At 40.1% G+C, this 22,699-nt stretch overlaps 1 protein-coding gene across 3 annotated transcripts in view; it reads right to left on the bottom strand.

Moving 5' to 3' along the window:
* LOC115566844 (von Willebrand factor A domain-containing protein 5A-like) overlaps positions 1-22,699 on the bottom strand; it is a 55,749-nt gene that overhangs the window by 7,413 nt on the left and 25,637 nt on the right. The window contains exons 3-20 of one of the 3 annotated variants that reach the window (XM_030392879.1): positions 22,464-22,686; positions 21,589-21,755; positions 21,372-21,486; positions 21,065-21,240; positions 20,886-20,974; positions 20,627-20,771; positions 20,396-20,475; positions 20,193-20,307; positions 19,892-20,050; positions 19,635-19,738; positions 18,874-19,094; positions 18,096-18,164; positions 16,895-17,011; positions 15,006-15,074; positions 14,560-14,598; positions 13,605-13,750; positions 13,207-13,330; positions 12,894-13,084 (exon numbers count right to left, since the gene is read on the bottom strand). The exons of 1 other annotated variant lie outside the window; for it this stretch is intronic. In XM_030392879.1, coding sequence (XP_030248739.1) covers positions 13,005-13,084; positions 13,207-13,330; positions 13,605-13,750; positions 14,560-14,598; positions 15,006-15,074; positions 16,895-17,011; positions 18,096-18,164; positions 18,874-19,094; positions 19,635-19,738; positions 19,892-20,050; positions 20,193-20,307; positions 20,396-20,475; positions 20,627-20,771; positions 20,886-20,974; positions 21,065-21,240; positions 21,372-21,486; positions 21,589-21,755; positions 22,464-22,686 — 2,238 coding nt within the window. In that variant the 3' untranslated portion in view covers positions 12,894-13,004. Of the gene's footprint in view, positions 1-77; positions 147-1,122; positions 1,192-1,825; positions 2,047-2,583; positions 2,688-2,839; positions 2,999-3,139; positions 3,255-3,344; positions 3,425-3,521; positions 3,667-3,780; positions 3,870-3,959; positions 4,136-4,220; positions 4,336-4,437; positions 4,605-7,136; positions 7,360-7,453; positions 7,657-7,871; positions 7,920-10,533; positions 10,591-12,893; positions 13,085-13,206; positions 13,331-13,604; positions 13,751-14,559; positions 14,599-15,005; positions 15,075-16,894; positions 17,012-18,095; positions 18,165-18,873; positions 19,095-19,634; positions 19,739-19,891; positions 20,051-20,192; positions 20,308-20,395; positions 20,476-20,626; positions 20,772-20,885; positions 20,975-21,064; positions 21,241-21,371; positions 21,487-21,588; positions 21,756-22,463; positions 22,687-22,699 lie in introns of those variants that run through there. One more of the 3 variants, XM_030392872.1, reaches the window with a different exon arrangement.

Below are 22,699 nucleotides of genomic sequence, written 5' to 3'. Positions count from 1 at the left end.
CACAATTCACAATGCAGCATGTGTATTTATAGAAATACACCAATGTAGGTTTAAGTCTTATTTAATTCTATACTTACTATCCATGGCGGGTGGAGCAGAACAGCCCATTATGGGCGCACCGAGGGACGAAGCATAGGACATCATTTCTTAGATTTTAAAAGAAGAGTATGAGGTCAACACATTAATAGCATCAGTCAACAAAAAATCAACTAAACAACTGAGAGACAATTGGAGAATTGTGTCAATGAGTTCCTAACTCTTAGCAACACTGAGCAAGGGAAGGACAGAAACTTCTTTCTCAGTGAGGAGGCGTGGTTGACCACATTGCTAGGTGTGACACATTCTTCTGAAAGCTGTGATTGGTTGACCAAAAAAATAAATAAAAATGCACTTTTGGTGATTATGGGCATGAACAGTAAAATCGAGAGGCTTAATCATATATTCTAGTCTCCATTAAGGCATTTTGTAATAATGAATATCAGTTCATGTAACAAATCTCTCTGTTGAATAAGACTAGCAGCTAACTGTCGCTCAAAGCAGTCAAACCCTTAATTATGCTCAACTTTAAGTTCTAATATAACTCAAACGTGTGAGTTATGTATATATTCCCCCCATACAGCTGTCATGAACAGGAAAAATTAGCTATACAGGGCAAGACCCTTTTTTTATCACTTCCGCATGGACCTAATCTTTTCACCGCAGAGGTTGCTGCTTGCTCAGGACATCATGACACCACAATGTCTTTACATAGCAGCAGTACATCATCATACTTCTCAACATTACCAGTCAGCAATAGTATGTCTTCAGTACAGCGTGGCTTTTGTTTTTTATTTTTCATGAAATAACACTCACTGGGTGTTGAAACATTTCTGCGCACCAGAGGACCTTGAATGAGTAGAAATAAATATCAACCAGTAAACCGCTGGTTCATGAGATTATTACAATGACCCGCAAACAAATAAAACTTTAAATATTTATTGTGTTAAAAACACAACATATCAGGAGCACACACATATCTGTACACACATACTCCTAATAAAGTATTCACAATTCACATTGCAGTGTCTGTATTTACAGAAATACACCAATGTAGGTTTAAGTCTCATTTTATTCTATACTTACCGTCCATGGAGGGTGGAGCAGAACAGCCCATTATGGGCGTACAAAGGGCCAAAGCAAAGGGCATCATTCCTTAGATTTTAAAAGAAGAGTATGTGGTCAACACATTAATAGAATCAGTGAACAGAAAAAAAAAACAAAAATAAAACAAAAAACAACTAAACAACTGACAAACAATTGGAGAATTGTCTCAAAGAGCTCCTAACTCCCAGCAACACTGAGCAAGGGAAGGACAGAAACTTCTATCTCAGTGAGGAGGCGTGGTTGACCAAGTTGCTAGGTGTGACACATTCTTCTGAATGCTGTTATTGGTTGATCAAAAAAATAAATAAAGATGCACTTTTGGTGATTATATATATATAACTTAAACGTGTGAATATGTATATATTCAACCCCATACAGTTTGCATTAACTGGAAAATTAACTACTAAACATGTTTATTTCTGTTGTAAAGATGGTCGTATGGGCATTTACTCAATTTTAAAGTCTGCCTCAAGATGCCATTCAAGGAACTGCATTTTTATCACTTCTGCATGGGTTAAATTTTTTCACCGCAGAGGTTGCTGCTTGCTCAGGACACCATTACACCACAATGTCTTTACATAGCAGCGGTACATCATCATGCTTCTCAACATTACCAGTCAGCGATAGTATATCTTCAGTACAGCGTGGCTTTTGTTTTTATTTTTCATAAAATAACACTCACCGGGTGTTTGAACATTTCTGCGCACCAGAGGACCTTGAATTGCCTCTCCGTCCCCTTTGTTGACAGCGATGAAGGCAGTGAAGATGCTGCTCACTCCTGATTGGACACTGAGCTCCACCACCTTCTTCTTTAGTCCTCCATCTTGCTCTCTTCTGCTCTCTCTCTCCTCCATCTCCAGGGAGCGAATCAGAGTCCGAGCAGCCAACCTGTGGACTGTTAGTCTGCAAACAGGACAGAGAAGTAAACACATCTATACACAGATTTGCAAAAATATACTAAACCTGTCTATTTGCTTCAAGTATTCAGTTTGCTCTTTCAGATAAAGTCCTCATGTTGGAACCAGACTGACATTAACATTGAGGACACATTTTCCACCAATATACAAGCAACTCACTTTCAATTGCCACTTCTGAATCAACCTACCAGCTGTACACTGTGCCACGGAAACAACACTACCACCTTGAGAAGTCTTTAAGTTATTGAACAAGATATTCTGTATAACTATTACAGATGTGTATACCGACAGTATAAACTAATTCTGGAAAAATACCGTTCAAGGTCTGGTCTCTTAAGTAATAATATATGCCAGCCACTGAGCTTACACTTGCCATGTATCAGTGCAATATTCTTTTTACAAATAGCAACATGTTTCTCACACCTTGTTGGTTTCCTTTTATTTCATCTAAATAATTAAACTAAATTCAGTATTTGTAAAATCAGGACTCAATGAATAACGGTGCAGTTATGTTGTGTTTTACCCAGTGTCCTGTGCAGGTGTGAGACTGAAGTGGAGCTGGTTCTGAGAGGGATGACCTGCCAGGCTGTACTTCACCGTCACACAGCCCTCTGCTGCCTCTGAACTCTGACAGAAATCATTACAGTGTTAGTAAACATATTACTGTGATCACATACCTGATGGGAAAAACATTATATTTGAAAATGTATTTCATATAGCTTAATGCTTAAAAAAATCCAAACAGGGAGGTTTTCCTTTTGAGATGGTGCTGCTCCTACCTGTCCACTGAGCTGGGCATAAACCAGTGACCTTTGACCCTGGAAAAGTGCTGTGATTGGTGGAGAGAGGACAGTGACAGAGACTCCCTTTGGCAAATCCCACGTGACTGATATGTCCACCACAGCTGGCTGCAGAGCAAATCTCAGCGACTGCATCACCTGATGAGTGAAAACAGTTTGCAAAAAGACTAGAAAGACACTGAAAGATTTAACTTACTGGAATCATCACTTCTGTCAGAAAACAAATGTGTTATTGCATTTCTTATTTCAAATGTATTTTTAATATGAACTATGTCTTACTTTGGGTTGCATCCTGTCAGCCCCTGTGATGAACTGAGCGTGACCTCCTCCTTCCTTGGCCAGCCCGTTGATAAGAGCAGAGCTGGCCCCTTCCCCAATCCCAAAAGAGAAACACCTACAATACAGTGGATTAGTCTGATGATGATGAGACACATTCTGGGAACTGTGTGGGTGTTTGTTGTGTTTTGTGTTCTTGTGGTTTCACCTGTGGGAGCCTGAATTATTCTTCACCAGACTGATAATTTCTTTGGTGTTCCACACCTCTCCATCAGTGAAGACAAATACCTTAAGGAGAGTTTACATATCACAAGTAGTTACATGACATCACACACAGAAACATGCAGTGTGTGTGTGTGTTTGTGTGTGTGTCTATGTGTATTACTTGTCTTGGTTGATTAGGAATGCAGGGCTGGCTGTAAATATGTTGGAGGGGCTTCAGGATCTCTGTTCCCCCCAGATCAGCACCCATCCTTTCAACTGTCTTCAGAGCTTCTTCCATGGTCTTCTGACTGTACTCCACACTCGTACTGCCATCACATAAACACACAAACTCAAGAAAAAATGTACACATACTTTTTGATCATTAATACCAAACACAGGACTGAATTTGTAGGACTGAGTGACATGAGGGCGTGACTTACGGGAAGATGTGTTCATATCCTGACCCAAAACTGTAGATGTTGAAATAGCAGCCCATTGGTAAGCTCTTCAACAGGAGCAGCAGAGTATCCTTAAGGGAAGAGAGGAAAGATACTAAAGGCCACTGAGTGAGAGGGACACTATGGATGATCTCATGACAGAAACAACACATAATGAATACCCTGGCACTGCCAATGCGAGTCTGGTCTCTCTTGCTGTCGTTCATGTGATCATCCATACTTCCAGATCGATCCAATAAGAACACAAACTCTCCACAGGAGGCCAGTGAAGACATGACAGCCTGGGGGAACTCAGGGTACAGGCTCAGCATCACTGCTGGATCACCCATCAGAGAGCCTGAGACACAGAGGAGAGACAGGAACATGACCACACATCTGGCTTTTACCAGTAAAGCAACAACTGGACTCATTCACTAACTCACCAGGCTTGGCAGAGGCCTGTCCTGCCTCCACCACAGCAGTGGGCTGGTGGGCATCTTTGTAATAAATCAGCACCTCAACGTCTCTGTCAAACTTGTGTCCTGCAGCCAACTTGACCTGCAGTTCACACAACACTCATCAATATGAAGAAAGTGATGTAAGTTGTTGTCAGTGCTGAGGAACAATCACACACAGCAGAAACATTAGCACTCCACCTACCGTGGCCTGGGTTTGCTCTATGTTGAGGTACTGGAGAGGGTCCAGGGAACAGTTGGACTCTACTTTAGAGACTGGACGAGGAGAGGACACTCGGGCAGAGAAAGACAGACTGTAGGGCACCAGAGAGGCTGGAACAGAGGTCACCTGAACACTGGCACCTTCACTGCCTGTACATGACATGAGACAAGTGAGGAATACTGTAATAAAAGAGATATGCCAGACTGATAATCTCCAGTCCAGCAGAAGTTCTGTATGACCAGAGAAAAATATTCAGAACCTAAATCCTCCTGTTGTAAGGAAAAATATGACTATGAGACACCTTAGTAAGTTAGTTAGTTAGGTAGTTAGTTAGTTTAATTTATTGTCCACAATGCTGAAATTTGTCTTTGGTCTCATAAAAATAACAAGCAGGAAGGCAACAACAACAACAACACTTGCCCACAAGCATCTTCAGGGCAAAAAGCAGGACAGCAGTGGCAGTTGCATTAAAAACGCATCAACGGGAGATGGTGTTCAGTGCTCCAGTGGCATTCGGGATGATGGAATTTTAAAAAATATTACAATTTGCCCTTGGCACTTTGTATCGTCTACCAGAGGGAAGAAGTTCAAACTCCCTATTGAGTGGGTGAGAGGGATCGTTTGCTATTTTGACAGCTTTTTTCCTAAGCACTTCCTCGTACATACAACTTAATTGTTTCTGTCTCATCCCTATGATTTTTGAGGCTAGGTTTATTATTCTCTGAAGCTTGCTTCTTCCTTTTATGTTTAGATTACCATACAACATTGCCATATTAAAAGTAAAGATGCCCTCTATAAACTGTTTCCATAATATGCTTGCACACTCTGAAAGAGTTGAGCTTGCGTAATAGGTGGAGACGTTGATTACAGGTTTTAAAAATATAGTGAGTGTTTTCACTGAAATTTAGGTTGCAATCAATATATGTACCTAAATATTTGAACTTGTTTACTACGTCTACAATTTGTCCCTTAATTATAAGCGGCTGCACAGGGTCCTTTTCATGAAAGACAAGTTCCTGTGTTTTCGTTACATTGATCTCTAAGGAGCTTTCATCGCAACACTTCTGGAGAGATGACACATGTGCTCTGTATACTTCCTCTCCAACTATGTCCCCCTTCTTCAATAAGGCAACCAGGGCCATATCATCCGCATACTTAAACAAACAAAACTTTTCCAGATCTAATTGGAATTCGTTTGTGTAAATGGAGAAAGTAATGGGGATAAAATAGTCCCGTGCGGGGCACCAGTATTAAGCACGATGATGTCGGACCGAGTATTATTGACCAGAACCTGTTGAGGGTGGTCAGAGAGGAAGTCCCTAACAAGGTGGATAATACCACCGTTTACTCCTATATCAATAAGTCTCTGCAGCAGGATGTGAATCTGCATGCTGTTAAAAGCAGAAGTAAAATCGATAAACAGGGCCCTAGCAAGGTGGGAGGGGACTTGAAGGTTCTCACATGAACAGCATGTTCTGGGTCATCCAATCATCGCAAGCAAACATGCTTGACGTCAAAGACCAAGACGGTCAGTGTGGTTGTTAAAGGGTTTGCTGTGATTGGATGATCTCATTGCCATCTGAGGAGAAAAAAGATAACGCTAGTGGGAGCTCAAATAGCCTGCATGCTAACAACAAGAGTCTACAAAGTTGTAAATGTGTGGCACTTCACCACATATTTTACTTTGATTGGCCTCTGAAACTCTACTGAAACTTTAAGATATCTGTTAAATATTATGTTCAAATTTGAAAAACTAATTGCCAAAAATGTCTGTGTTAAAGGTTCCCTGTGGAGGTTTTGACCACACGCAGTGCTGTGAGGTTTTTATGTGTAATTTGTTTCATATGTATCGCAGGTTCTTGTCCATCGTTACACACTATTTCGTCGGTGGTGGGGAGAGCAAATACACTTTGACAGAGAAGATGACCAGGAAGTAAACATTTATCTAAATAATGCAACATCGTTTTTTGTATTCTTTCCATGTGCTTTATGAGGACTTTAGATTTCAACAATACACTTAATGTCTTTTGGTAAGAAACACTGAATATAAACATAACTTTTGTTCAGAAGAAACATCCAAAAGACCTTTGTGTTTGTTTGTGCAAATAGGAAATTTGAGCCAGCATAAAACTCTCTGATATCACTATTGATGTCAACCTCAATACCTAAGATTGTCTGGCATCTACATTGGCTGGTTCCCACGATGTTGAAGGAGTTGTAAAATAACATGCTCTGCAGCTCTTGCCCTACTGTGTATAAACAAGTTTGGTGTTCACTAAGCTAAAAAGTGTTCAATCTTAAAAGTGCCTCTATCGTCATAATTATGCTTTTACACAAAGGGTTGACACGTATACATTCACAAAAAAAGCCTATGTTGCATTTTGGCGAGAGTTTCACTTTAATATGTTGTGCTAAGAAACATTGAACATAAACATAACTTTTTTCACGAGAAACGTACAAAAGGCCTTTGTGTTTGTTTGTGAAAAAGGAAATGTGAGCCAGCATAAAACTCTCAATTCCAAAGATTGTTTGACGTCTACATGTCAGCACAATTGGAAATTGGCTGGTTCCCACGACTTTAAAGGACTTGTGAAATAACATGCTCTGCCAGTGTATTACACATAGCTTTTGCCCTACTTTGTATTCACTAAGATAAAAAGTGTTGTCTGGTGGTTTCCTACCCTGAGGTTGGTAGCGAGGGTTGAGCACAGCTGGCAGACAAAATCTCAGCCCGTCATCAGCCTGCACAGCCAGCTCAGTGACGTACTCCAGCCTGATGGAGGCGCTCTCTCCTGGAGGCAGACTGCCCACACTCAGAGAGAAGATATCTGGACTCTGATCACTCTCCTCCAATAGGAAGGCCTGCTGACCGGAGCTCAAAGCATCATCGTACTCCTCACGAGCCTGGAGTACAGACGACACATGTGGGTCACTTTCACTGTGTTTACTGTGTTTTTCAGCTCCACTGTAGTGAGAAAGTCGTTACTGTGCAGCTCACCTGCTGTTTCTCCTTCACCTCAGCTACAATCTGCGTCTGTCCGATCGTAGCACTGAAGTGACAGACAGCAGCATCTCCAGGCAGAGGGAAGACAAACACAGCCTCTAGTGGTTTGTCCTCCTTGTTCTCATAGTTCAGAGTGGAGACCACTGTAGCCACATGGTCCCTCACCTGCAGCTCCACCTCCACACTCTTCAGAGGAACTGACCCAGACACAGAAGGAAACCACATGAACATAAACTGTGTGAGAGCTTGTTTTCAGTGGGTAAAGACATTTTTCAAATTGGTGAGGATGCTGTTTAATGTTCCTTCTGTACTGAATAGTGGCGCCTGTGAACCACGCTGATCATTAAACATGTCTCTGACTAACAGTGTGATGCAAATACGTACAAGCTTCAATTTGACATTGATTTTTTACCTGGTTCCTTCTGGGCAGTTAGCAGACCACAGCAGTCCATCTTTGTACCTGTGCAACAATCAACAAGGACATGTGAGGAAACAGTTATGCTCTCAACTGTTTTTATAATCGTTTTGATATGTTCGATTTTAGCAAAGAAATACAGGAACTAAAGCGTGAACTGTGTGACAGTCAGCACTTCTCTGTAAAACAAGAGGATGTTGAAAAAGCCTTTTATTGCACAAAGGTCAATAAAAGTCGCAGACCTGATAACATCTGCGGTCGGTTACTCAAAACCTGTGCAAGAGAACTGAGTCCAGTTTTCCACAAGATTTTTAATAGATCTTTAAAAGCGTAGCAGGTCCCCAGCATTTGGAAGGAAACACCGTAGTTGTCCCGGTCCCCAAATCCAGTCGCCCCGGAACACTAAATGGCTTCAGACCGGCGGCTTTGACCTCAATTATTATGAACATTTTTGAAAAACTTGTATGGCTGGAAATCTTGAAAAATACAGAGAGTGAAATAGATCAACTGCAATTTGCCTACAGACCCAAAAGAGGAGCGGAGGACGCCACACTCACTCTGATTAATTTGCTTTTTAAACATCTTGAAGGAAGTGGGTGTCATGCCCGGCTTTTATCTATTGATTTCTCCTCTGCTTTTAATGCAATCCAGCCGCACATTTTAACGCAGAGGCTTTTAGAACATTTTAACCTCAGTAAAAATCTTGTGGGCTGGATTTTAAACTTTCTAACAAACAGGACACAGAGGGTCAGAGTTAATGAGGTCTTATCTGACAAAGTGTGCTCTTCCTCTGGCTCACCACAAGGGTGTGTGCTCTCACCCTTGTTATTCATTCTATACATGAATATGTGTCAGAGCTCTTTTAAAAATAGCCTCGTTTCAAAGTACGCTGATGACTCCGTGATTGTTAGCCTGCTCCAGGGAAGTGAACATAATCACGGCCCGGTTGTCGACTACTTTGCAAAGTGGTGTGAAGACTCTCACCTACACCTCAATATAACTAAGACCAAAGACATGGCTATTGATTTTCGAAAGAATGCCAAAACATCTGAGCCTGTAATGATCAAGGGACAAGTCACTGAACAAGTGCAATCTTATAAATATCTTGGGACAATCATTGACTCTGCCTTAAACTTTAAAGAGAACTGCAAAGCTGTGAGCAGGAGGGGACACCAGAGACTGTTTTGTCTGAGGAAGTTGTCCCGTTTCCATATTGATAGGACCATGAGTACACTCTTTTACCATGCTTTTATTGAGTCTGTGTTAGCTTTCTCACTTGTGTCATGGTTCGGAAACCTGCCCTTAAAAGAAAGGAACTCGCTCAACCAGATCATCAAATGGTCTGGTCGGCTGATTGGAGAGACACAGCTGAGCCTGGAGTTGCTGTACACCAAACAGTTGCAGCGACTAGCCAGCTCCATCTCCAGTGATGTCTCCCATCCTCTTGCGAGTGAGTTCCAGCCCCTGCCATCTGGATGGAGATTCATAGTCCCAAGATCTAGGACCACACGCTATAGGAACAGCTTTGTCCCTGCTGCTGTTTCCCTTTTAAACAAGTCCTAATGCACTTTGAGGTCTATCCTGTGACTTGTTGTTGTAATTTATCTATTTATTTCTATTTATTAAAAAAATTGTTTTTAAACCTATTTATTGTCCGTTGTATCATCATTTTGTTGTATCTTATCTGCCTTTAATCCGGCTCAGTGAACATCGGAAGTACCCATGTCTGTCTCGTGCTGTGTGTTAACTCGTCTTCTGTATGTCCTGTCATCAATGTTTGTGCGACGCCCTCTCCTGCCACTGCACAACAAATCTACCTACGGGTATTAATAAAGTAAACTGAACTGAACTGATGCTGTAGTGATGTTAATGTTTGTTTGTTTTTTGTCTAATAAATGTCACAAGCATTGTGGTCAGACCTATAAGGGACAGAATATGATTCACTTCACAAGAAATTAGCAAAGTATAAAAACACAGTTAATACACAAATCAAGCTACTGACTAAACAAACGACAACAAAATAACTGAATAATATATAATACTACTAATAATAATAATGAAAATAATAACATGTTTTGTTATATTATTATTATTATTATGGTCATCATTATAATAATAATAATAATAATAATAATAATAATAATCATTATTATTATTATTATCTTCTCCAGTTAACTTAATGCTTTCCACCTCCCTCCACATATGTCCTGTCATCATCTACTGTAAATCAATACAGTCATTAATCATTACATATTGATTTCTCCTGCTCTCTCCAGTCTCTGATCCATCCTTCCTGCTCCAGTCTGAACAACTCTTCCTGGTGTCTTGAGTCTTTATCACTATTGACTGTTAATTTGTGTTTTATAAATAGATTGAGGCAGCTGCCTGCTTCATGACTACAGATGGGATTCAAAATAGTATGTGTGACGGGAAACCATGATCCAAACAGCAACAGGCTCCTGTCTATTGAACTGAACATTGTTTGTTGTATTTTCAGGATATCACAGCAGATTCAACTAAAGTTCGTATAACAATCCCAGTGTGACAACAACAGTATGCAGCACTCCGCCTATTAATAAGGCTTCCCCCTGTTTTCGTACAAATCAGTGCCTCTGCGAACCAGACACTTTAAACAAACACGCAGCAGAAGGAGACCTACCTCTGGGGACAGGTGTGTGTCATAGACATATAAAGTGTGTGTGTTTCCCTCTCGTAAACAGCCTGTTATAAGTCACTATGCGGGTTTGTAAAGCAGGAAGAATTTATACAGATACTGTAAACTGAAAGCAAAGTGAAAGCCACGCCCCACCTCCGGGTACGCTCCATTTACTCACAAGAGACACGCCGGGCGGGTGGAGCTTGAATCCCAAAAGTTTCACGATGGAAAAATAAACGTGTGACTCGGCGTTTGTTTCCAGTATGCCGCTGGAGTGCCGCCAGAGCTCCACCAGCAGCAGCTCGGTGTCGGTTTAAATCTCCGGCGTCATGTTTCATACTATTCATCCTGCTGTCGTGTTATTTTCACCCGAGTTTCAGAGTTAAATACAGAGAAATATTCATCTGGAACCTTTTTATTCTAAACTTCAATGATGTATATCGAGACTATCAAGGTTTTTTGATCATGGGCCGATCACTGCAGTATCCTGTCTTTTTTCCTTTTTTGTCCTTGAATGGAGCTAAAAAAAAATAAAATAAAAATAAAATACGTGTTGAATTTATCAAAAAGTTAAAATGAACTTTAAATCCTGAAATAAATAGAAAAAAATATTTTTATAAGACAAAAATAACATGAACAAATCAATAAAGGCTTCAAATAACGTATAGGCTAACTAAGATAAAATTAAATGACTGGTTGGTAAACGTTGGTTAATAATCAGGAAACAGGCCTCAGTGAGGACATATCTTTCATTTATGGCTGTATTTCAGCTGTACAGATATATATTTGTGTGTTTTATCATGTATTAACCTCACTGTGATGCAGGAATATTGCACAATTGATCCACTGCCTTGCTGGTGGTTTGGATACCTGAACTGGCTGGTTCACCTGCTAATGAAAAAAAAAAAACTTGCTGTTGGATGTTTTTCTTCTGACCGGTTTGACGAGCTGATCGATCAGGGCAAAGACACTGCTGCTGTCATTTAACACAACCTCCAACTTTCAGTCTGGTTGTTTACCAGTTGTTTACCTAAGTCAGATTTTTGACTTTTCAACAATTAAACACTCGTTCCATAGTTGAAGGATCTCACTTGACCACGGTTCAGCTCTTGTTGGTGCTCAGGTGCAGAATGAATCATCAACATCATGACTATCAGCTACACGCTACTGATGTGGGCTCTGATCAGGAAGACAATAAGGGATCTTATTATTTCTTTAGAATTAATGAAATACTTTCTTTGAGCTTTATTTAACAGAACCTGATTATATTAGAGCTTAAACAATCATCAATTGACTAATAGAGGATCTCCTGTCGTGACTCTTCCTCGTTTATTAGGGGACCAAGCCCGAGGGGCCGATACGCATTCCATCGGCCCCTCGGACCAGCAGTGCTAGGAACCCTGTTGTAATTGTAAAGATTTTTATTTTTATTTTTCTCCGGCTAAAAGTGGTGCTGCAAGCTAAACCGTGCAAGGGAGGGCGGTGCAATTTGGAGGGTTGGTCTAGACTCCTGCGAATATCTCAGACACAAAAAACTGTTCTGCATAATATCATGATATAATGTATATCAAAGTATTTAAAGTGCACTTCCTTCTTCAATTCTTGCTTACGTGGCCGTATCTGGCATATAAAAATCTATAAAACATACTATCTCCACTAAAATGGAGCATTTATAATGTGTCACAGGTTACAAAAATTGTGTTATTGCCTGCAGTTTGTACTCTTTTCTAACTTTTTGCACACTTACAGACACACAATTGAAATTCTCCCACCAAGATAATGAGTGTATATTAATATCTGTATTTTATGTATATACATATATATGTACAAATACTAAAAATACCTACATATATATATATATATATATATATATATATATATATATATATATATATATATATATATATATATATATATATATATATATATATATATATATATATATATATATATTGTTCTTAACTAGTAATAGCAGCAATCTGAAGTTAATTGGTTAAAAAAAAACCATCACGGTAAGAGCATGAAGTTCTTTAAGTCACAACAATGAGGTCAGAAATGTGTGCTAAAAGCTCAAGACTTGATTAGTGTTGGTAAAACGCATGCATACATGATGTGACACAGCTTTAACTGCACAGTGAAAAGAGCAGGTGTGAAACCTCAAATTAAGCCATAAATGCTCATTTTCTCTGAGATCCAAGTTTATTTTTATTTTGTTTTAGACTCAAACTGACAAGAAATGTGTAATAACCTCAGTGATAATACATCAGTTCACTCAGTTAATGTACACAAATTCAAAAGCCCAAAGAACGTAAGAACAAGGAGAAACACCAACTGAGAGTAAAAAGGAAGAAAAAAACATCACAAACATAGAACAGGATTTAATTGTAACAAGGTAGATAGTATGGTGCAATTTTAATAAAGGAAAGTTTGGAGGATGGAGTGAATCTGCAGGAGAAGCCAGTTAAATGAACACCTCAGAGCCCCAGGGCGACTTTCTGCACGTTGCAACCCAACAGAGCATTTCCAGCTTCCACACACTCTGTCACACATGGTGCTGAAATAAAAAACACAAAACAAGTCATCAGCAGAGGAGACTGAATGTGGGCAAACATCAGATTATAACCAGCTCACACTGTTAAAAACTAAAGATCAGCATCTTATCATTATGGTTGTTACCATTCTGAGCACGGAGCCATGAAGCAGCCTTCATAGCCAGAAGCTCCCACTCTTCCTGAGCATCCATCTTGAAGCCATGAAGCCAGATCAGAGCCAGAATGGTGGCCCACACTTCCTGGTTCACCTAACGCACCAAATCAAATCAAATAAACGAGGAAGAGTCACGACGAGAGAAAGAAATCGAAGAGAACAAAGAAGAGACGACACCGAGAGAAAATGCTGCTGGATGGTTTTGATCAGTCTGACTTCCCAACAACATAACAACAAATTAAATAAAATACTTTCGATTGATAAAGCAAATACAATACCATATCCTATGTTCTGTAATATAAACCATGTCATTCAATGTGTTTTAAAATAAGTCCAGTTCTTAATTTGTGTTATCATGGTTGACTCACTGATGCAGGCTTTGTGTTCTCCACCTCCTCGCTGGTCTTTCCCAGTGCAGCAGCCAGAGCTGGATCCAACTCCCAGCAGCCAGACGCCTTCTGGAGGGAGACCAGCTGCAGCAAAGGGTCTCTGGGAGGCTGTTTGGAGCAGCTTTCTGAAGGGAAAATCAAAGCAAAGATACATTTTTATAGTGGTAGGCATTTCCAGAAATCTTGTTTTAGTCTTTGCTTGTTTGATACTGATGTGTAGATAAACTATAGTCAAAAATATCAAAATATTTTTAACTTACATTTTAACTTAAGGTCACTACAATTAGAAATGTCAGTCAGTGTAAGGCCAGGTTAGTATGCTTTTTTGTATCTTCACAACATATCATTGCCTCTGATGTAGAATCGGGCAGTCTTCACCTTTATTGATTATTAAGAAAATTAGAAAACATCAAACATTCAAGTTTGTTATCTTATTTAGTTCAGGATTATAGTATTTATTATTAGTACTTATAACAAACACTGTTTTTATAGACTTGATTTGAATGATTAAAAAATAAATAAAGCGCCAGATGGAGGCAAAACAGAAGTGTACAGTCATGTTTGCAGCTCTGTGAGGATGTACTGAGCCACATCGGTGCTTTGAGCTAAATACAAATCGTTGCATGCTAATATACACAAAATGACAATGCTGACTATGCACATGTTTAGTTCAATTTCTGGCATGTTTACGATGTTAGTATACTGTGTTAGCATGCTAACATTATCAGTGTAAGTACAGCTGAGGCTGAAGTAATTAGTTTTGCAGGTGCTTTGTCATTTTTAAAACTTTTATCAAGTGCCTTCATCAGTTTTTATTGGTCCAAAACTTTGGTTTATGACCAAAGTTAATTCCAAATGCATCCTGAGGGAGACACAAATGTGTGTACTAATAGTTGTCAACAGGTGTTTCTTTAATAATATCTTTGTTACTTACCCTCAAAGTCAAATGATGTATCTACACACTCAGGGTCACCTAGCAAGCCATGAAGAGTCAAAGAGAGGTGGAACATTATAAAAAGACAACAACAGTAAGTACAACGTAAAATGTAACAGACAAAAAATCAGCAGTATAGTCCAATTCATAAAGCAACGCACCAGAAATTAAGTACAAGTAAAGTACTGCAAACAAGTACAACTTTAAATATTCATACCGTGTTAAAACATAACATGTCAGGAGCACACACATGTATCTATACACACATACTGGTACACACATTAACACAAGGCAAATATAAACAGTGTCTGTCCAAATGACTGACCAGAGCACAACAGAACTAAAGCAGCTCCTACTGTAAATAAAGTATTTCAGAATTCACAATGCAGTGTGTTTTTATAGAAATACACAATGTAGGTTTCATTCCTGTTTAATTTTGTACTTACTATCCATGGCAAGTGAAGCAGAATAGCGCATCATCGGTGAATGGATAGGCATAGCACGGGCAATCATTCCTTAGATTTTACAAGAAGAGTATGAGGTCAACACATTACCCCTAACCCTAACAAAAGAAAATCAACTAAACAACTGACAAACAATCGTCTCAATGAGCTCCTAACTCCCAGCAACACTGAGCAAGGAAAGGACAGAAACTTCTATCTCAGTGAGGTGGCGTGGTTGACCACATTGCTAGGTGTGACACATTCTTCTAAAAGCTGTATTAATTATGCTCAACTGTAAGCCCGAATTTAACTTAAACGTGTGAGATATGTATATATTCACCCACGTACAGTTGTCACGAACGGGAAAATTAGCTACACAGTGCAAAGCCCTTTTTTTGTACCCGTCCGTAAACATGTTTATTTCTGTTGTAAAGATGGTCGTATGGGCATTGACTCAATTTTAAAGCCTGCCTCAAATGGCCATTCAAGGAACTGCATTTTAATCACTTCTGCATGGGTTTAATCTTTTCACCGCAGAGGTTGCTACCTGCTCAGGACGCCATTACACCACAATGTCTTTACATAGCAGCGGTACATCATCATGCTTCTCAACATTACCAGTCAGCAATAGTATATCTTCTGTACAGCGTGGCTTTTGTTTTTTATTTTTCATGAAATAACACTCACTGGGCGTTGGAACATTAGATACAAAGACAACAACTCTAAAAGAAACATGATTCAATGGAGTAAAAATAACCTTTAACAATTTAAGAATGACATATTAAATCAACATGTTTGCAATTATTTTTCCACGTCATCGTTGAGATCACTAGTCCATTATTTTGTTATCTAGAGGTGACAAAGCTGGGTTTCCTGTAATACCGAGTTAATGCAGCTTATTATATCTAGAAAACAGAAGACAACCACATAAGAAGATAATTTATCACAAGAACAATTGACTTTTCTCTACCACAGCTTGCAGCTGCTCACCTAAAGCCCATTATAACTGCAGATACATTATGAGTTTATTAGACAGCTTGTTGTGAGACTTGATAGCCAATCCTAGAGATCATAGTGACCTCCACAGCATGACACCTATTTGAAATAAAGCACGGTAACAGTGTATGACAGGGGAAAAAAGGAAAAATTGAAAGCATAACCGTTCTTGGCTTCCGTACCACACACCCAAACTCCTGTAGTGCTTCAGCACCACAACTTACAGCTTCTGATTTCATGGAGGGTAATCAATCTCAATCATTTCTGTTCAGATTAATGTTAAGTATATTATGATTTACTATTGTGCCCTGTTTACATGCTTCTCAGTGACAGGTTATAGACCAAACATTAAATCCAGCACTCCACAAAAGATGACCAGTGGCCGCACTTTGCACCATTAGTGCTTCATCACTGGTCTTTGGCACTGAAGTAACGGATGTTTTATCAGGATATAAAACTTACTGAAGTTACTGGACAGAAGCAAACTGAGTATCAGAAGCTTTGTGCCTGAGCGACTGAACTAAACCTTGTACAGGCCTTTCTATTTTACATGATGAAAGACATATGTGAAGAATATCTTAACGTACAACAGCTAAATATCAATCATTAGCCCTCACATATTTATACTGTATATAACCTGTATATGGTGTAAATGAAATCAATTCACAGTGTCCTAAAAAAAAGATCAAGTCTGACTTTGCTGATATAAAACATCCATCAATTAATTTCACATTTTATATTTTCGAAATGATTTTGAATTGTCAACGTACGTCCGCTGCTCTGTTGGGGAATTTAATAAGATCGAACTGTTCAGTTATACAGAGTAAACTGTGAATGAAGTAATATCTGCTCTGACATGCTGTTCATAGTGGCAGCTGTGGCACGTGTCTACTTACGAGAACCAGTTTCTATTGACGAACACTTTATCTGAGGAGGCAAGTCAGACATCTTATCTGGTCCCCCCGAGAGCTTCTTCTTCATCTTACTAAAAATTCCAGCACCGCCCCCAAAAACTACAGAGAGAGCAGAGTAAACACAGCATGATATCAGTTGTGTCTCTGTGCCACAGAAATCCTTGGTTGACCAAAAACTATAATAATGATAATGTAATGTCTAAAATATCCATGCTAAATATCTGCATGAATATGATTTGATGTTACTAGACATATATGTGTGAATAAGACAGCCAATAGAAGTGTGACGTCAGTGCTCAGCCTGATCTTTTTCTCTGCTTCATTCAAATGCAGAGGAAAATGCACTTTAAACTATATTGTTAAAGCAGTGTTATGTAACTTTTTGACCTCAAAAAAACAGCTTCAAAATCATGTTGATGGTACAGCACACACAAACACACACACACACACACACACACACACACACCTACACACACACCATCCATAAATTGTACTTATAGTTAACAAGGGTTGTGCTGCTCCCCCGAAATGTAAGTTTCAAAGCTTAATGGGATTTAAACATATCTGTGTATTTCTATGAGATTAGAAAAAACAGTCAGGTCAGGACATTAAATGAGAATGAGTAGAGATAAATATCAACCAGTAAACAGCTGGTTTATGAGAATAATCCGATGACCTGCAAACAAGTACAACTTTAAATATTTACAGTGTTAAAAACTAGGGGTGTCAAATGATCGCGTTAATTACGATGAATTAATTACAGTCATATTTAGTGCGTTATGTTTTTTAATCATGTTAATCTAATTTTTAATCTCAAACTTTAGTGTTTCTGTATGCAAGTTGCCTTTTTATGATCCATTTTTATGCGTTGGGCTTCTTGTGCTTGAGTGGAAAACAATGGTCAGTCACACCATGAAGTGGACATTGATTGGCTGTCATTGTGTTGGGATGGATTAGCATAAGCTGATAGTCATGTCAGGAGCACACACACGTATCTATACACACATAATGGTACAAACATTCACACAAGGCAATTGGAAACAATGTCCGTCCCAATGACTGACCAGAGCACAACAGAACTAAAGCACCTCCTACTGTAAATAAAGTATTTCACAATTCACAATGTGTGTATTTATAGAAATAAACCAATGTAGGTTTCATTCCTATTTAATTCTATACTTACTAGCCATGGGGGGTGGAGGACAATAGCCATTCCCCAGTGCACGGAAAGGCATAGCACCGGCCATCATTCCTTAGATTTTAAAAGAAGAGTATGAGGTCAACACATTAATAGAATCAGTGAACAAAAAAAAACGAACAACTGACAAACAATTGGAGAATTGTCTCAATGAGTTCCTAACTCTTAGCAACACTGAGCAAGGAAAGGACAGAAACTTCTATTTCAGTGAGGAGGCGTGGTTGACCACGTTGCTAGGTGTGACACATTCTTCTGAAAGCTGTGATTGGTTGACCAAAAAAATAAATAAAAATGCACTTTTGGTGATTATGGGCATGAACAGTAAAATCGAGAGGCTTAATCATATATTCTAGTCTCCATTAAGGCATTTTGTAATAATGAATATCAGTTCATGTAACAAATCTCTCTGTTGAATAAGACTAGCAGCTAACTGTCGCTCAAAGCAGTCACACCCTTAATTATGCTCAACTTTAAGTTCTAATATAACTCAGACGTGTGAGTTATGTATATATTCCCCCCATACAGCTGTCATGAACAGAAAAATTAGCTATACAGGGCAAGACCCTTTTTTTATCACTTCTGCATGGACCTAATCTTTTCACCGCAGAGGTTGCTGCTTGCTCAGGACGCCATTACACCACAATGTCTTTACATAGCAGCGGTACATCATCATGCTTCTCAACATTACCAGACATAGTCAGCGATAGTATATCTTCAGTACAGCGTGGCTTTGGCTTTTTATTTTTCGTGAAATAACACTCACTGGGTGTTGGAACATTTCTGCGCACCAGAGGACCTTGAATTGCCTCTCCGTCCCCTTTGTTGACAGCGATGAAGGAAGTGAAGGTGCTGCTCACTCCTGATTGGACACTGAGCTCCACCACCTTCTTCTTTAGTCCTCCATCTTGCTCTCTTCTGCTCTCTCTCTCCTCCATCTCCAGGGAGCGAATCAGAGTCCGAGCAGCCAACCTGTGGACTGTTAGTCTGCAGACAAGACAGAGAAGTAAACACATCTATACACAGATTTGCAAAAATATACTAAACCTGTCTATTTGCTTCAAGTATTCAGTTTGCTCTTTCAGATAAAGTCCTCATGTTGGAAGCAGACTGACATTAACATTGAAGGCACATTTTACTAAATACCAACAACTTGCTTTGAACTGCCACTTCTAAATCAACCTACCAGCTGTACACTGTGCCACGGAAACAACACTACCACCTTGAGAAGTCTTTAAGTTACTGAACAAGATATTCTGTATAACTATAACAGATGTGTATACCTACAGTATAAACTAATTCTGGAAAAACACAGTTCAAGGTCTGGTCTCATCTTGCATTAAGTAATTATGTGTGTCAGCCACTGAGCTGACACTTGCCATGTATCAGTGCAATATTCTTTTTACAAATAGCTACATGTTACTCACCTTGTCGGTTTCCTTTTACTTCATGTAAATAATTAAACTAAATTCAGCATTTGTAAAATCAGGACTCAATGAATAACGGTGCAGTTATGTTGTGTTTTACCCAGTGTCCTGTGCAGGTGTGAGACTGAAGTGGAGCTGGTTCTGAGAGGGATGACCTGCCAGGCTGTACTTCACCGTCACACAGCCCTCTGCTGCCTCTGAACTCTGACAGAAATCATTACAGTGTTAGTAAACATATTACTGTGATCACATACCTGATGGGAAAAACATTATATTTGAACATTTATTTTATATAGCTTAATACTTAAAAAAATCCAAACAGGGAGGTTTTTCATTTTGAGATGGTGCTGCTCCTACCTGTCCACTGAGCTGGGCATAAACCAGTGACCTTTGACCCTGGAAAAGTGCTGTGATTGGTGGAGAGAGGACAGTGACAGAGACTCCCTTTGGCAACTCCCACGTGACTGATATGTCCACCACAGCTGGCTGCAGAGCAAATCTCAGCGACTGCATCACCTGATGAGTGAAAAACAGTTTGCAAAAAGACGAGAAAGACACTGAAAGATTTAACTTACTGGAAGCACCACTTCTGTCAGAATACAAATGTGTTATTGCATTTCTTATTTCAAATGTATTTTTAATACGAACTATGTCTTACTTTGGGTTGCAACCTGTCAGCCCCTGTGATGAACTGAGCGTGACCTCCTCCTTCCTTGGCCAACCCGTTGATAAGAGCAGAGCTGGCCCCTTCCCCAATCCCAAAAGAGAAACACCTACAATACAGTAGATTAGTCTGATGTTGGTGAGACACATTCTGGGAACTGTGTGGGTGTTTGTTGTTTTGTGTTCTTGTGGTTTCACCTGTGGGAGCCTGAATTCTTCTTCACCAGATTGATAATTTCTTTGGTGTTCCCCACCTCTCCATCAGTGAAGACAAATACCTTAAGGAGAGTATACATATCACAACTAGTCACATGACATCACACACGGAAACGTGCAGTGTGTGTGTGTTCGTGTGTGTGTATTTGTGTGTGTGTGTGTGTGTGTGTGTGTGTGTGTGTGTGTGTGTGTGTGTGTGTGTGTGTATATTACTTGTCTTGGTTGATTAGTAATGGGGGGCTGGCTGTAAATATGTTGGAGGGGCTTCAGGATCTCTGTTCCCCCCAGATCAGCACCCATCCTTTCAACTGTCTTCAGAGCTTCTTCCATGGTCTTCTGACTGTACTCCACACTTGTACTGCCATCACATAAACACACAAACTCATGAAAAAATGTACACATACTTTTTGATCATTAATACCAAACACAGGACTGAATTTGTTGGATTGAGTGACATGAGGGCGTGACTTACGGGAAGATGTGTTCATATCCTGAACCAAAACTGTAGATGTTGAAATAGCAGCCCATTGGTAAGCTCTTCAACAGGAGCAGCAGAGTATCCTTAAGGGAAGAGAGGAAAGATACTGAAGGCCACTGAGTGAGAGGGACACTATGAATGATCTCATGACAGAAACAACACATAATGAATACCCTGGCACTGCCAATGCGAGTCTGGTCTCTCTTGCTGTAGTTCATTGGACAATCCATACTTCCAGATCGATCCAATAAGAACACAAACTCTCCACAGGAGGCCAGTGAAGACATGACATCCTGGGGGAACTCAGGGTACAGGCTCAGCATCACTACTGGATCACCCATCAGAGAGCCTGAGACACAGAGGAGAGACAGGAACATGACCACACATTTGGCTTTTACCAGTTATTACAACAAACTCATCAGTTGGAGGATAATGACCTTTTAAATGTAAAGCAACAACTGGACTCATTCACTAACTCACCAGGCTTGGCAGAGGCCTGTCCTGCCTCCACCACAGCAGTGGGCTGGTGGGCATCTTTGTAATAAATCAGCACCTCAACGTCTCTGTCAAACTTGTGTCCTGCAGCCAGCTTGACCTGCAGTTCACACAACACTCATCATTATAAAGAAAGTGATGTAGGTTGTTGTCAGTGCTGAGGAACAATCACACACAGCAGACACATTAGCACTCCACCTACCGTGGCCTGGGTTTGCTCTGTGATGAGGTACTGGAGAGGGTCCAGGGAACAGTTGGACTCTACTTTAGAGACTGGACGAGGAGAGGACACTCGGGCAGAGAAAGACAGACTGTAGGGCACCAGAGAGGCTGGAACAGAGGTCACCTGAACACTGGCACCTACACTGCCTGTACATGACATGAGACAGATTTAAAATGACTGAAAGTATCTCATAACCCTGTAAATATCTAACTATATAGCAGGAAATCTCTGTCTGTGTCTGTATTATGTTCGTGCTTGTCTGGATGTTACTTTCACATCTAAATAACCATTTTTGCTGTACACTTGACACTTGGCAGGTGTGTTGCTGAGCACCTAATTAGGCGCAGTGTCAAATATAGTTTAATTTGGAACACAGCACGTCAAATATTAACTTATTTTACATAAACAGCATCTGTGCAGAAGTAAGTGTGTGGCTTCAGCGCTCTGCAGACTGAAGCCAGGCTCATATGTGAACCCTCTGCCATGATCTCATGGGTAAGCGATTTATTATCCTTTCTCAGGTCTGAGACACAGCCGGACCAAACAATGTCCATGTACGATATCTCTTTAATCCTCAAATCAAATAAAATGTATTGATATAGCCCAAAATCACAATCACATTCAGTTTCAGTGAAATTGCTACAAACAAAAGTAGTGTGTATGTATGGTTTCATGGTTTTTTCACACCTCAGTACTTGTCCCAGTATGAGAAACAAAGAATGTGTTATTCTCACCGGTGCAATGGTGTACACCAGCAAGTCACTGTTAGTTAGCAAGTTGCAGCAAAACCTTTGTATGAACAGTTGTGGTGTGCACTGAGCTGAAGCTGACAGTGTTGTCTGGTGGTTTCCTACCCTGAGGTTGGTAGCGAGGGTTGAGCACAGCAGGCAGACAAAACCTCAGCCCGTCATCAGCCTGCACAGCCAGCTCAGTGACGTACTCCAGCCTGATGGAGGCGCTCTCTCCTGGAGGCAGACTGCCCACACTCAGAGAGAAGATATCTGGACTCTGATCACTCTCCTCCAATAGGAAGGCCTGCTGACCGGAGCTCAAAGCATCATCGTACTCCTCACGAGCCTGGAGTACAGAC

This window comes from Sparus aurata, chromosome 2 (genome assembly GCF_900880675.1).
Source record: "Sparus aurata chromosome 2, fSpaAur1.1, whole genome shotgun sequence".
In the NCBI taxonomy this organism is placed as follows: domain Eukaryota; kingdom Metazoa; phylum Chordata; class Actinopteri; order Spariformes; family Sparidae; genus Sparus; species Sparus aurata.
Note: the sequence above shows the minus strand (reverse complement) of the source record. Positions and strands in the feature narration are given on the sequence as shown.